Source organism: Microtus pennsylvanicus, chromosome 21, assembly GCF_037038515.1.
Source record: "Microtus pennsylvanicus isolate mMicPen1 chromosome 21, mMicPen1.hap1, whole genome shotgun sequence".
Lineage (NCBI taxonomy): Eukaryota > Metazoa > Chordata > Mammalia > Rodentia > Cricetidae > Microtus > Microtus pennsylvanicus.
This window is the reverse complement of record NC_134599.1, coordinates 18,532,776-18,548,313: the sequence shown is the minus strand read 5'-3', so window position 1 is coordinate 18,548,313 and position 15,538 is coordinate 18,532,776. Positions and strand designations below refer to the sequence as shown.

At 48.2% G+C, this 15,538-nt stretch overlaps 1 protein-coding gene across 3 annotated transcripts; it reads left to right on the top strand.

Annotated features, from left to right (window-relative positions):
• Positions 1 to 731: 731 nt before the first annotated feature.
• Mpv17 (mitochondrial inner membrane protein MPV17) lies at positions 732 to 13,559 on the top strand. Of its 3 annotated transcripts, none has more exons than XM_075955009.1 (8): positions 732 to 840; positions 1,344 to 1,418; positions 9,319 to 9,434; positions 9,662 to 9,754; positions 9,831 to 9,926; positions 10,120 to 10,152; positions 10,378 to 10,430; positions 13,190 to 13,559. In XM_075955009.1, exons 2-8 carry the CDS (start codon positions 1,349 to 1,351, stop codon positions 13,257 to 13,259), a joined length of 531 nt encoding a protein of 176 aa, XP_075811124.1. In that variant the 5' UTR covers positions 732 to 840; positions 1,344 to 1,348; the 3' UTR covers positions 13,260 to 13,559. The 3 variants fall into 3 exon arrangements, with proteins under 3 accessions (XP_075811124.1, XP_075811126.1, XP_075811125.1); XM_075955010.1 differs by lacking the exon at positions 732 to 840 and adding an exon at positions 892 to 941 and having other exon boundaries at positions 13,190 to 13,406; XM_075955011.1 differs by lacking the exon at positions 10,378 to 10,430 and having other exon boundaries at positions 733 to 840; positions 13,190 to 13,429.
• The last annotated feature ends 1,979 nt before the right edge of the window (positions 13,560 to 15,538 follow it).

Genomic DNA, 15,538 nt, shown 5'->3' with positions numbered 1-15,538 from the left:
TCCTCCTGTAATCATATGGGAATTGAGTACATGAGCTGAGTGTAAGCAGACAGAACAGGAAAGTTGAGCTTTCTTGACATTTGAGTAGATACATTTTTACCCTACCTGGGGAAGGTAAATTGCAGTGGGTTGGGTAAATTACAGCAGGACAAAGGCTTAAGGGTCCCCAAACTGGTTTTCAAACAGTTGTATGCCTCTTTGCTTAAAATGACTCCAGAAACAAACAAAAAAAAAAAACAAAAAAAAAACTCCATTAGGTTCACTCTTGCACATCTAGATTTTGAGGAGCCCTGATACGCAATACTGAACACAAACTCTCCTAACAAAGGCCGGGCAGCCTCAGTTACGGAGCTAACAGGCACTCTCGGTTTCTCCCAGGCCAGTAGAAGTCGACTGCATATTGAAAAAGATTTTGGCTGGGCGGTGGTGGTGCACGCTTTTAAGGACAAAGCTTAACATTTTGTTATGAAGCCCAAAAATAGAACAAGTTCAGGCCCAGCATTCAAGTTTCCAAATAAAAGGGGATCCAGACCGGGCCAGCTCTGGGAGACTGGGATAGTGGGGACCTCTAGGCTGACAGCCTGGGAGCCCGGGACCAGACGAGGTATACGGAAGCACAGACCAGACTCCACACTGATATTTGGTGCCATCCACAAGAAGGGGGCTACCCACTAGGTGACCTTAATGGGTATCAAGGACCCCAGACATTTTCATTTCTCCTGGATTGCAAGTGTCCAAACGACAGGCTGCATGCGGACGGAAGGGGCGGGGCTCAATACGGAAGTCCCTCGGCCAGCTCCAGTCACGTGGGAGAAGCTTCCACGCATTGCTAGCATTCAGGTGAGTGGAGGATTCTTGGCCATCAGTGCTTTGAAGTGCTGCGGGCCAGAAGCGCCTGCAAGTCATGTGACCTTTCAGACTTAGATCGTGGTTTATTTCCGGTGTGGAGTTGCACTCAGAAAGGATGCGGCTTAGTTCCAACTGAGTCTGCATTTGGAGACCTATCAAGTTTACCAGGGGTGGGGCGGGGAAACCTAGACTCTGGATGGAAACTAGTGTAAACCTGACCTCGTGAGTGTCTGGATCAGGTCTACAGCCCTGTCAGCCTAGCTTCAGGACCGTGTTTGGGGTAGCAGAGGCAGCCTCTGGAATTCTAAAGTTACCCGACTGCCTCTTCTCCAGTTGTCTGAAGTGGTCTGGAGGCAGGACACCGCTCAGTAAGCTGCCTTTGTGAGGCCTCTGTCACAGATTCTCAAAGTGAAGAGAGTGAGCATAGGAAATGGCAGGCGTGGTTTTTACTATGAGCATGGGCGGTGGAGTGACTTCTCCTCTTGGTTTGGCAGGAGGCATGGCACTCTGGCGGGCATACCAGAGAGCCCTGGCTGCACATCCGTGGAAGGTCCAGGTTCTGACAGCTGGTGAGTGTCTCTGGGACCAGGGTGTAACTAGAGTGGCTGATTTGAGGAGGAAGAGGCCCACTTTATGGCACCCACTTCCTCCTATTTAGCCCCCTAGAGGAGCTGATTTTATCTCATCCCTAACTATTCTGGTTTCTGGGAGGGGGAGAGTGGACGAGGTCCTAAAGCTATTCCTATGGTATACACAGTGAGGCGCTAGAGAGATGACTCAGACTTGACTGGTACATACCTCCTTTGCAGAGGACCCAGCACCTCTGTCAGGTGGCTCAGAGCCTCTTGTAACTCTAGCTCTGTCAGTCACCTCCAGCCGCTTGGGGCGCCTGCACTCACTCACACACACACCCCCCACACACACATAATTTACAATCATTTAAAAGTGATAACAATGTATCTAAAAAGAGATACATGATTCTGTCCAGGAAGTCTAAAAGTCCTCACAAACTTAAGTAGTCCTTTTTATTCATTCATTCATTCATTCATTTGTGTGTTTGTTTGTTTGTTTTTTCAAGACAAGGTTTCTCTGAGTAACCCTGGCTGTTCTGGAACTCTATAGACCTGACTGGCCTTCATTTTAGATTCACTCGCCTCTCCCTTTCAAGTACTGGGATTAGAGGGGTGTGCCACCACCACTACCTGACCTAAGTAGTCCATTCTTAAATCATCTCCCCCAGGAGACCACCCACCTTGGGAAACTAAAGTTTTCCTCCTACATTTCATAGTGTGTCGAGCACATTAATGTACATGCATTGTGTCATAGGGGCCTCCAAAGGTCTGTTAGATTCCTTGATCCATGTTAGATCACACGCCTAACAAGTGCTGAAGTAACTTACTATAGTTTATTTATTCTCAGCATTGTTTTACTGTGAAATCACAGAACAGTCATGTATCTGAAGTTTAAATATTAAAACTGAATGCTTCCGAGTCAGCACTCCCGCTTTAGGACTCCTGGAGTTCCTCTCCTCAGTTTGTACATTCCACCTTGTTTGAGTTTTGTTTCAAGACATGAGAAAAAAAAGACAAGAGTCACACCCTAGCCCAGGCTGACCTGGAATTCACCAGACTGGCCTTGAACTGGCCTCCTAGTACTGAACTTCAAGTGTGAGCCATCACGACTGGCTACGACCACTGTCCAAGCTTGGCCTAGGTCATTGTTTTGCTTTTCTTATATCTGTGTCATCAGACAGTGTACTAACTGAGATCTTTTCACGCCACGTCCAGTGATGAAGTAGCAGCTGTTCCCACCTTCATTTTGCTGGTTAGCTAGTACAGGGGACAGGACAGGGAAGCATCATCCGTCCTCTGACCATCAGAGTAGCGCAGTGGGGGAATGGAGTCATAAAGACGCCTTGCCTATGTTTAGACAAAGAACCCATATTCTAAGGAGAGCTGTGAACTTCTGAAAGGAAAGAGCAAGGCTAAAGGTCAGGGTAGAACAGTGGTCCTGTTGGCAGAATAAGCCCTACATGAACAGTAGAAACTACATTCACTGCGTGACTGGTCAAAAGGTGGACCCCCTTACTCCTCCCTAGCCCCCTGATAGCATCCTGTGCCCAGCCACCTCTTGTCCTCAGAGTGTCCGGCCTGTATGACTCACCTGGCTGAGTGTGTGGTGACTCATGCTGGACTGTGTGGCTGTGATGGGAACTGACACGCTGGGCCCTTTGCCCAGCCTCAGATTCCCTCAGGGCCCCTGGCTTCCAGATAGAAGGTCCCCCTGCAGCCATCAAGAATGGAGAGGGAAGGACAGTCATGTTTCCCTGCCTAAATGCTCCCTCCATAGCTGGCAGAGGCAGGAACTGAAGAGGCGCAAGTGTAAAATTGGGGTTAGATGGAGTGCCTGGTGTGTCTTGCTAGGCCCTTTCTGTGGTCCCATGTGTATGTTTCTCATACGTGGTCTCATATGTATGCAGTAGCATCTTTACGTGGTCCTGGAGCAACCTGCAGCCTCCTAGCATTTCCCTCAGACTTCCTTGCTGCTCGGGTTATTTGGACCAACCTGCAAGTAATGGGTGGGTGGACTTAGCTCACTAGCTCATCTTGGACTGTTTTCTGAGCACAGTGGCTACAGAGGTCCCATGGGAGAGCTCACACGGAAACAGAACAGAAATCTCAGACTTGGAACTAGAAGGCCGAGATCTGAATCTCAGAGCATGGCACTTAGTAGCGGCCTAATTAGCCCACGTCAATAAAGCGCTTTGCGCCTCAGTTTCCTCAATTAGAACTTAAAGGTCAGTTACAGGAGTTATCTCTGAGAAGAAGCTAAGGAAGTGTTTTTATTTATCTACTCACAGTGCTAAAGATGGAAGCCACAGTCTCACAGTCTCATGCTGGGCAACCACGCTCTCTCTAGACGATATGCTTATCCTTTTGTACCGTCTACTTTTTAAATATTATTTAGTGTGTGCATGCGCACACATGGCTGACATGTGTGAAGTCAGTTCTCTCCTGAACTGACTGGAACTTTTTTAAAGGTTCAAGGACTTGACCCTTTCTGTGATTGTTGGTAACCCATGTACAGCAGGTTCTTTTTTTTTTTAATTTATTTATTTTTATTTTATGTTCTTTGGTGTTTTGCCATGGGTGTCAGACCCCCTGAAACTGGAGTTAGAAACAGTTGTGAGCTGCCATGTGGGTTCTGGGAATTGAACCCGCTTCCTCTGGAAGAGCAGTCAGGGCTCATAACCACTGAGCCATCCCTCCAGCCCCAAGAGCTGTTATTTTCAATCAGAATTTCACTGTGTAGTCCAGGCTTGCCTTAAACTCACTGTCTAGCCCAGGATAGCCTCAAACTCTTCAGTCTTCCCACTTCAGCCTTTCGTGAGCCTAGGTCATAGACTTGTACCATGCCCAGTTTACAAATAAGTATCTTAGCCCTGGTTTTCCGAACAGCAGAAAGCTTATGGGCAGATTAGAAAGTGGTCCTTCCTGAGGGCAAGAGGGAGAGCAGGTGTGCCGGGCACATTGTTAAATCAGCTGCCCTTAGGACTTCTTGTGGCTCCGTACCTTGGAAGTGACCAAGGAGCAATTTGAAATGCCTTATCGGATGAAGTCATTTCTGGAGAAGAGGCCTTAATCCACCCTGCACTGGACAGCATTTCACCCTGGGGAACAGTTAACTGCTCTACTACCTTTTCACTCATGTGTAGTCCCCAAAGGCACTAACAGTGAGACCCTGGGTGTGGCAGGCCTGAAGGAAGCCTGTCTGTTTCAGCTGCAGTCATGACTAGAGCAGTAGGTGGATGCATCAAGATCTGCAGTGGTTCAGCGGAAGTGGCTAATAGTCACGACCAGGGCAGCCTGGGGGAAAGGTTGTCTGTGTTCTGCAGTCTGAGTCAGCTTCGTCCCTTCCTTTCTGGAGGGCTCTTCCAGTCTGCAGTGGGCCCAGAGCCCAGGGCCCAGTTCCATCCATCGCAGGCCACCAGAACAGCTAAACTGTAGGCACTGATTTCCTTGGAACCTGAATTAAGCCAGAATGTGAGTCTTAGAAGCTTTGATACTGCAGAAAGGGAAACAGGCATAAGCAGGGTGTGACATGTGCTTAGGTGTCAACACAGTTCTAGACCTGGCATTAGAATCTGGGCACTGCTACCTGTACTCCAGGTCTGTACTTGAGCTCCTGGAGCCTTGGGACATTGAGTGTCAGTCCAGCTGGGTTTAAGCATGAGAAGCTGTAGAGCTGGCTGTGTTGTCTCGTTTTCTTCAATAGGATTCTTGTGGACAGGAGTGAGCTGAGCACTTAGACCCATTCCAGGGACTATACCTCCCTTCCTCAGTAGACCTTGAGCTGCCCCTGGGCCCTAGGCCAGGTCAAACTCCTGCACCAGCTAGCAGGCCCCTTAGTCAGCAGTACTGTTGGCTCTGTGCCAGGAATATCTTTACCTGCAGACCCCCACCTCACATATTTAAAAGCACACATCCCTGTCATTCCAGGAAGCCACTTCTAGTCCACCTGCATCTTCTCTTCTGTTAATACTTTATTTTCTTGTACATATGACCCTTTCCAAAAGCAAGTTGAGGAACGAAGGGAAGCAGGAGTCTTGGGAGAGGGTTGGGAAAGTTGGGGCTTTTCCACTGATGGACAGGAAGGGGATGGTTTCAAATAGATCTGTGTTCAGAGCCAAACATCTCTACCCCGCCCCGCCACCCCCTAGATCCAGTGGGGAGTGACGGATGAGACCTGGCATCTATCCAGAGGCATGATGTCATACTCAGAACCAGTGTCTACTCACTAGGCTCTGTGCCCAGCCTGGCTTTGGGGCACCACTGCCCAGCAACCTCTCACCCTGTCCCACCAGGGCTCTGGACATTATGTATTTGGAGGCTTCCAACTCTCAAATCCAAGAAGAGAGGAAGCAGATCTCTACACCATTGTTAACCACGTATTGGAGAGCTTTGGAGTCTGGGGTCTGGGCTGGAGAAAATAGGATAAAGAACCTGAATGTTTGAGTCCTTCCTGTTGAAGGCTCACTTGGACCAGGAATGCAAGCCTTGCTCTTGGCATGGACCAAAGTCTTTGGCCATCCTGGAGTTGCTGCAGGTCCAGTGGTCATAAGCTCCTATGAACAGAAGACAAGCTTCAGGGCTCAGTTATGTCAGAAATGGACAGACCTGGGTGGGTCTGCAGTCCCTCTTCACCTCATCACTCTGAAGATGGCATGTCACCTGGTTCTGCCTCAGGCTTGATGGACCTAGCCTCAAAGGTTTGGGCTAGAAATATGCTCATACAGTGTTCATATGTGCCAGCCTCGCTCCCCTGCTCTTAACATGTGCTGAAAAGGAATAACAGGTGCCATATACAACTATCTGTGAGTCTGTGCAGGCCACATCCCCAAAGGAAGTTTATCAAAGCACCCTAAGCAATCAGGAACTACAGTCACTACATACCATATAACAGATACACCTTAACTAAAGGGTTGAGTCCTTCCCCAACCACCTGCCGTCCAGGAGCAGGCAGTCTAAGTATAGACACACACGAGCTACTGATCATCAGTACGCCATGGGCTCATCCCTACAAACAGACAAAAACCAATGAGAGGGGACTCTACCTACTCTCGTGGATACCAGAACACCGCAGGTAGGCCTTTTTCAGTGGCTGAAGGCTTGCAGAACCATGGCATCGGGAAGTTGGTTTTCATGCGAGTTCTGCCTTTAGCTTGTATGACTACTGATAAGTCAGGAGGAGAGAAAATATGCGCGTCTCTGTTTTCTAAGAATATTGCTGCCTGCCCTCCCTATGGGTAACAAGGAACAAAGGGGATTGTAGTCTGGGGAATAATACAGAAGTGCATGAGAACAAAGTAAGCTTTTTAGTGTTCTTAAATGTGTGTGCACCACGGCTTTGCCTAGTGCCCCCAGAGACCCGAAGAGGCCAGCAGATCTATCAACTGAAACTGGAATTAGAGATGGTTGTGAGATGCCATGTGAGTGCTGGGAACCCAGTCCGGGCTCTGCACGAACTCTAAGTGATAACTACCGAGTCATCTCTCCAGCCCCTTGTTTGTCTGTCTGTTTTCCTATTTTTTAAGTTTGGTTTTGCTTGAGACAAGGTCTCACCACCTAGCCCTGTCCGGCCTAGAACTCAGAATATAGACCAGGTTCTCTGAGTTTGAAACAATCCTTGGCCTCTGTCTCCTAAGAACTGAGATTACAGGCATGGGCATCATGCCTGCCCAGGAAACTTCTTTGATATGCGAGCCTTCTAGACATTACTTGGGTAGGAGCCTTGGGTAGCCCATGGCCTCTCAGCCTGCCTCTGCCTGTGCTCTGGCCTTGCTCCCCTGGCTTAAGTTAATCCAAACTCTACCCCCTACTCCGTCACCCCATGTTTCAGAGACTCCTTAGTTAGATGGACATACGGTTACCCACTTCCCAGACCTCTTGTGAGGACTGAGTCCTCTGTCGACTGTCACCATCTTGTCAAAATGGACTATTGTCCCTTCATTTTCCAAGTGCCTTCAGTCTCCTTGGGGTCATTTTTCCCTTTATACATAGTCCAGGAGAGAGTACTGAAGACAGCCTTGAGCACACAGCTGATGGCCACGCATTGGGAAGCGGTGGGGCTGAAGGAAGTCTGCCTGGGACCCGGGAGCACACTCTGGGTTCCCTGACAGCCTAACACTTTGTGCCTGACACAGTTCTTCAGGTTGAGCTTAGAGTTCTTTTTTGTCTTGTCTTGTTTTGTTTTGTTTTTCAAGACCAGGTTTCTCTGTAGCTTTGGAGCCTGTCCTGGAACTAGCTCTTGTAGACCAGGCTGGCCTCGAACTCACAGAGATCTACCTGCCTCAGCCTCCCAAGTGCTGGGATTAAACGCATGCCCCACCGCCGTCCAATGAGTTTTGAGTTCTTTGTGCCCTTCCCCCAAACAACCTCGTTGTTTGGGGTTGTAAGTTGTTTGACTATTTTCTGAACTCCTATTAGGGACATGGTTAGGTGTAGAGACTGACAAAAAAAAACATCTCTAGGAATCTGTTCTGGGCAATTAACCCCTCCCCCAACCTCCAGGAATTCTGCCCGTGCCCTTGGGGAGGCCATGTCTCACTGTTTTGGGGAGATTCAGGGGAAAGAGGCAGTGTGGACTTGATGGGATGCTGAGGAAGAGCTGCCTGATGTCCAGTCGCCCAGGTCACCGAGGGTCGCCCATCACCAGCTCTTGCTCCTACCTTCTCCAGCCGCCTCTGGCTAGGTTGGCCTGAGAGTGTGTGGGGGTAGAGCTGCAGCCAGCATGGACGTCAGAGCCAGCTCCAGACCAAGAAATGGGGTTGAAGGGTGTGTTTGCCCAGCTCTAATTGAGGGCATGTGAAGAGCGGTGGCTTCGGGGATAGAGGGAACTTTCATTACCCGATAAGATGGATGGGTGAGCTGGAGATCATGCGGTCACTCACACACAGCCCCGTGACTGTTTGTTAGAAACCCATCACGCCTTCATGACAAGCTCTAGGCTCTAAATAGTAATGATTCCAAATCTGTCTTGGCTTCTAGGAGTGGGCAATCTATGCAGTTAGGGGAGGGGAAGCAGGTGCAGAGGTCTGAGGGGAAATGACCCCAATCCCTGTTGCCGAGGGGGAGTCTGGGCTTGTCTTCCGGTGTGTGTAATAGGTGGCCAGGACTCTTCCTTGTGAAGGAGGCTCTGATCATCCAAGCAAGGCAGCTGCTTTTCTGGCTCGGTTTGGGCACATTTTAGAAAGAGTTATTTATATTGTTATCTACCAGTAGAGACCCCTACGCCCAAAGCGAAAGACATTGGCTAGAGGCTAGCTTCGAGCTGGCAGGAAAGAGGCTGTTCCTTATTCTCTTGCACATAATCTGTAAGTATTTTGGGGTCCTCAAAAGAATAGCATCTAGGAGTCAAGCTCTATTACCAACTCTATGAAATCGTGGACCTTCATTTCCATGCCTCTAGAATAAGTTTAAATGGAACGTTCTGGAAGGCCCTTTCAATTCTGGTCTCTACAGTTCTTAGCCACAGACTTTAGGTTTCCCTTCTTCTATCTGGGGTTTCAGCCCTGGTTCCCTTACAACTGTGTGTTCATAGATCCTGGCCTGCTCATCTCCTCTGCTTTTCTGACTCCCACTTCCCTCTCTGTTTCTCTGCCCCCCACTTCCTTCATGGTTTGTTTGTTTTAAGCTGTGGTCTCACTGTATACCCCTGATTGTCCTGGGACTCCCTATGTAGCCCAGGCTGGTCTCAAACTCAGCAGCCCTCCTTCCTCTGCCTCTTAAGTGCTGGGATGCCAGACGTGCGTGTGCCACCACACTCCTCATCCAGTTTTTGATAGGACACATGAATGGTGTGACCACATTTGCTAGAACAAAGCCCCGGGCCTCAGGGTGCTGAGCCTTGTTTGGTCAACAGACTTACCTTTAGGGAGATGTCCTGACAACACCTGTGTGCCCTGCACAGGGTCACTGATGGGCCTAGGTGACATTATCTCACAGCAGCTGGTGGAGAGGCGGGGTCTCCAGGAACACCAGACAGGCCGGACTCTGACCATGGTGTCCATGGGCTGTGGCTTTGTGGTAAGTTCTGCTTACGGTGGGACTGCAGTGCCTCGGGCAGTGGCATTCATTCTCTGCCACCCTGTAGTTCCCTCGGTCTCTCACACCTAGGCCAGCCTGTGCTCTCTTTTTGTCTTCGAGTTTGCCTTCCTCATGATTTGGTTTCTGGTGCCTTGGGGAGGAACTTTGTGATATAAGAGCCAAGGGTCTCTGTCACTGTGCCCTGCTGTCCTGTCTTTTACTCCTAGGGCCCTGTCGTCGGAGGCTGGTATAAGGTTTTAGACCGTCTTATCCCCGGCACCACCAAGGTGGATGCACTGAAGAAGATGTTGTTAGATCAGGTGAGCTGAGGAAAAGGGATCTGGGGAGAGCCTGGTTCTGGGCCCTCACAGCTTACCTTTGACTCCCCTTCCCCAGGGGGCCTTTGCCCCGTGTTTTCTAGGCTGTTTCCTCCCCCTGGTAGGAGTACTCAATGGAATGTCAGCCCAGGACAACTGGGCCAAACTACAGCGGGTAAGTAGCTCTCTGGCTAGCAGGCTAGCTGCCCCAAGGGAAGGAGGCAGGCACAAGCGTTGTGCAAGGAGAGTCTTGGGAGAAAAGGAGCCTAGGGGAGTTGGGGTGGGAGTGTCTTCCTGGAACAGAGTCTGTGTGTGATATTCATGCAGGGACAATATATGCGTGTTACCTGTTACCTCTGTCTTTGCAGGACTACCCTGATGCCCTCATCACTAACTACTATGTAAGAGCTGACCCTCCGCTATCTGTTCTGCTTCCGTTAGACTAGAGCTTCTCTGAGACTGGGGCTCATCACATAGGAATCCCTCTATTGGGATCAGTCTTGCACATGGGTACCTTGTTCAGGGAGGCACCTACCTCCAGCCGTTCTTATGTGTGGTTTGTGGAGCGGCACCAGGCTGGTGGTCAGGTAGCAGCACCCCCTGACCTTCACATTTTCTTCCTCTAGCTCTGGCCTGCTGTGCAGTTAGCCAACTTCTACCTGGTCCCCCTGCATTACAGGTATGACAGACCCCTCCCCAACCCTTGAAGGAAGACCCTCTGTTTCCCAGATAGAGACAAAATGAGAATCATCACAACCTTGACCTACTGTAGGTCTTCACGAGCACACTGTGTCCTGGTCAGGCCACCTCAGAGTCTCTAGTATTCCATTTGGAACCTTTGATCCTTTACAGAGATTATCTTAGAGTGCCCCTGGCTAACCTGTCAGCTCCCACAAATCTTTATCCACCCTTCCTGAGTTCCATGTTTGGTGGCTCATCTGCAGGGACAGTACCTGGCTGTGGTACACTGGTAGCCTAAATCAGACAAAAAGTCAGACTCAAATGCTAAGGAGGAGCCTTACCTGGTTAGCCACCTCAGAGGATTATCTTGTTCTAGTAATAAAATTTGTTGCTGAACTGCATTATAAAAAAAAAGGTGGGCGGTGGTGACACTTGGGAGGCAGAGGCAGGCGGATCTCTGTGAGTTCAAGGCCAGCCTGGCCTACAAGAGCTAGTTCCAGGACAAAAAAACCAAAAACTTGCTGCTCTTTCAGAGGGCCCAAATTCAATTTTCAGCCCCCACATGGCTCTCAACTGTATGTAACACCAGTTTCAGAGGATTCTGTTGTGGCCTCCATGGGCACTGCATACACATACATGCAGACAAAATACCCATAAACATAAAAATAAGTAAATCTAAAATAAAAAATTAAGAGTGGCATTCAGAAGGGGCTGGAAAAGTGCTCCCAGACAAGGGATCTTGAGAACACAGGAAAATATGAAACTGTGGTTGACAGCTACCAAATAGCTTAACTAAAAAGAATGAAGACTTGTGAGTCAAATCTTAACCATCAGAGTCTTTGGTAGCACTCTTCAGAACTAAAGCAAGGTCAGCCAGGGGCACTAGGCCAGCCATAGTGTCCCATGCTGGTAACCCTAGCAATGGTGGAGGCAGGAAGAGTAGGCGTTGAGGGCCCTCCTGAGACACACTAGGTTCTGTCTCAAAAAAGCTTTTATTTTTATTTGTATATAATGTCTTGCCTGAATAAGTGTATGTGTACCCCATGTATGCTTGGTGCCCATGGAGGTCAGAAGAGAGTGTCAGATACCCTGCAACTGAATTTACAGACATGTGGGTGCCAAGAACTAAACCCAGGTCCTCTGCAAGAGCCATAAGTACTCTTGATCACTGAGCCATCTCCCCAGCTCCTCAAGAAAGTTTTTAAGAATAAAAATATATTTAAATAGATAAAATAACATAAATTAAAAACTACAAATTTTAAGATTCTTATTTATTTTTTTAAGATTTTAAAAGTTTTTTACTGGGATGGTACGTGCCTTTAGTCTCAGCATACAGAGATAAAGACAGTTGCATCTCCATGAGTTCAAGGCCAACCTGATTTGTATAGTGAGTTTCCAGGCTATCCAAGGCTACACAGTGGGAACTTTATCAAATCAAATAAACAAAAAAAAAAAAAAAACCTTCTTTATGTGTGTGGATGTTAGAAGATGGCATCAGATTCCCTGGAACTGAAGTTATAGACCATTGTGAGCTGTCAGTTGTGGGTGTTGGAAACCAGACTTGGGTCTTCTGCAAAAGGCCAGGCATGAGGCTCAGTGGTTAAGAGTACTAACTGCTATTCCAGAGGACTGAGGTTCAGTTCCCAGCACCTACATGGCAGCTCACAATTGTCTCTAACTCCAAGATCTGACACTGTCACATAGACATACATGCAGACAAACACCAATGAACATGGGGCGGGGAGGGGGACCATGCATACTTACTACTACTAGAACACTAAAGAGTCAAAGGAGGCACCGGGCAGTGGTGGCGCATGCCTTTAATCCCAGCACTCGGGAGGCAGAGGCAGGCGGATCTCTGTGAGTTCTAGGCCAGCCTGGTCTACAAGAGCTAGTGCCAGGACAGGCTCCAAAGCTACAGAGAAACCCTGTCTCCAAAAACTAAAAAAAAAAAAAAAAAGAGTCAAAGGAGTAGCCATAATCAGGAGGCAGAGGCAGTCAGTTCAAGGCCAGCCTGGTTTACTTTACAAGAGCAAGTTCTAGGACAGGCACCAAAGCTACAGAGAAACCTTGTCTTGAAAAAAATCAAAACAAAACAAAATAAAACAAAAGAGTCAAAGGAGTTTAACACTGTCTTTGGTGACATAGTGTCTACAAGAATTCAAGACTAACCTAGACTATATGAGAGCCTGAGAATGAGTAAAAAAAATCATATATATATATATATATATGATTATATATATAATGGTTACTTTATATGACAGGCAGTGCATTATTTTTGGAAATGAAATCTTGGCTGGTATAAGGTGTACAGATATATTTGGAAAGGTCTAGCTAGAGGCATGGATGACGAGTCATTTGTTGAAAGAGAGGTGCTGGTGGGCTGGTGAGATGACTCAGTGGGTAAGAGCCCTTGCTGCCAAACCTGATGACCTGAGTTTGTTCCTTGGAGCCCACATGGTGCAAGAAGAGAACCCATTCCCAAAGTTGTCTGAATTCCATGTGCATGCATGTGGACACATGCTAAACCTAATGAGTAAAGGAGTGAGCTGTGGGGTTATTCAGGCTTTGAGGCTTCATCTGAGAGGCAGAGCTCTGAGGTAGAGCACGGTTGGTTGTCCCCTGGTCCAAACCACACAGTCCCTCCTCCATGGGGCTCTAAGGAAGGAAGTCCAAACCCGCAACTTGTAAGCCCTTGACCATCACTCTCCCCTACCCTGCTTATTCTCCTCTTCACGGTATATTGCTATCCCCTAGGTTGGCTGTCGTCCAGTGTGTTGCTGTTGTCTGGAACTCTTACCTATCCTGGAAGGCACATCAGCTCTAAGCCTGCCTGCTTCCGTGGCTTACACCTTGCACTGATGCATCTTCACCCTGTAATGCTTGGACATGGTCCTCACAGAGAGCACATCAGGACTGGCGGGTGGCTCAGCTGCTAACTAAGAACACGGACTGCTCTACACAGGGCCAAGTTTGGTTCCCAACAGCCATATCGGGTGGCTCACAACCACCTCAAGCTCCAGGAGATCTGTGTCTTCTGGCCTCTCGGGCACCTGCACTCACACGCACATACGCATGAATGAAGACTTACTCATAATAAAGCATAAAATAAAGTCTTTCTTAAAAAGAGAGTCTCTCAGTTCCATAGTACGGAGGTGCTGATCAGGATGGTATTACCACTCGGAAACAGCGCATTTCACTCTAAAGATGTAACTGCTTGTGAAATCACCAAGACCTCTACAACATCATCTGTCACTCTGGCACTTACTGATGGGCGATGTGAGAAGCATGTCCTTGTGTACACATCATAGAATATACTTAAACCGATAGCAACAGACAGATGCTTAGCATGGGCTCTGAATGCAGTGAGGTGTGTTCTCCTGCTGCCAGTACACATGGTATACGGTTTTACAGGGGGGCTTTTTTCATATGTAGTACATCCTAAAGTAATGATAAATATAGCGAATTCACAAACCAGTGACATTGTCATTTATCGTTAAGTTGTACATACTGTACATAATTGCCCAAGCTGTCCTTCCATGTTACTGTCAACATAGTATGTTTCCACCAGCATCATCACACGGACGTAAATAATGAGTTACGCATTATGACAGCTAATGTTGCTCGGTGGTAGGAATGTTTTGGCTCTGTTGTCGTTATATGAAGCCACCATGGTACAAGTTGTCACCATTGACTAAAAGGTCATTATGCAGCACGACTTCTCTTATTCCTACCACACAGTATATATCCCACAAATGCTTGTAGAATAACCTTGTCAACTTTACACCCGTGTCTCAACAATTAATACCCATCCTTCAAAAAAAATTACTCATTCCCCTCTTTGTTTGTTTCTTGAGACAACGTTTCACTGTGTAATCCGATTGTCCTGGAACCTCCCCTGTAGACCAGGCTGGTCTATAAATCACAGAGATCCAGCTGTCTCTGCCTCCTGAGTGCTGGGATTAAAAGTGTTCACCACCACTGCCCAGCTCATCCACACTTCTAAATAGATACATCTTCCTATCCAGTGTTCAGGATTGAACTCAGCCTTGTGTATATTAATCAAGTGCTCTAACACTGAGCTACGTCCCTAACCTAGAACATCTTCACTCTAACTTTCCTGGGTCCCAGTGCCCCTTCAGACCCTCTTGGTGTCTTTATGGGTATATAAATAAATGCATTATTATCTGGAGTCTGCAGCAGTCGTGGATAAAACCCTTCAGGAGACTACCAATGTGTAGTCTATAACTGGGAAGAAGTGGAGGCTATTCAAGCCTGGCCTTGATTTACAAAGACAGCAGCACCACCAGAAGAGAAGAAGCTGATTGCACCACGAACTGATGGCAGAGCAGGAACTCCAGCCCAAGTTTCCTCACTTCCTGTTTGGTGACCTTAACTAGAAGGCAAAATGGTGTACTAGTACTGTTTCTGTGATTTCCAGGGGAAAGAAGAGCTAACCTTGTCAAACTCAGGACAGACTGGTGCGTTAAGCTCTGAAAGCCAAACACCTTTTTACGTCATACACAATCTGACACCTGTAGAGTTTAGATTCTGCCGCTGTACGATGGTCAAGAATCCTGACAGACCAGTTGGGCCAGAGGGGTCTTTGGATGGAACTGTGTGATTTTACTTTAGGGACTAGATAGCCAGGCTAGGTCCTGTGTCTAAGCAGCACAGGACACCCCTCAGAACTTCTGGCCAGATTCTCGGCTGCGGACAAATTCAGGACCACGGACAGCTCCACGGTCCTGTCCTCCTTCTTGATCCTGGAGACGGAAAAAAAACTGGACTACTCTGTTCTGGAGACACACTCTGACTATTCTGTGTGGGGAAAGAACTCTACATCCGGAAAGAGCAATCTTTATGCCTCAGCCAGCTTCTCCATCCTCTACAGCCAAGGTGCTTCCAAAGCTGGCTCCAGGGTCAGGATGCACGCCCCTCTGTGGGCTTGAAGCTGCTGGACTCGAAGCTGCCTCTGTCATTGCTTCTACAATCAGTTCATGTTCTTCGCTGACGTCAGTCGGAGCTGTCCTGGTGCTATATAAGGCTGGCGACGGTCCCGGGACAGACCCCGTGCTCCCCAAGGCGTCTTCAGCCCGTCCCGGG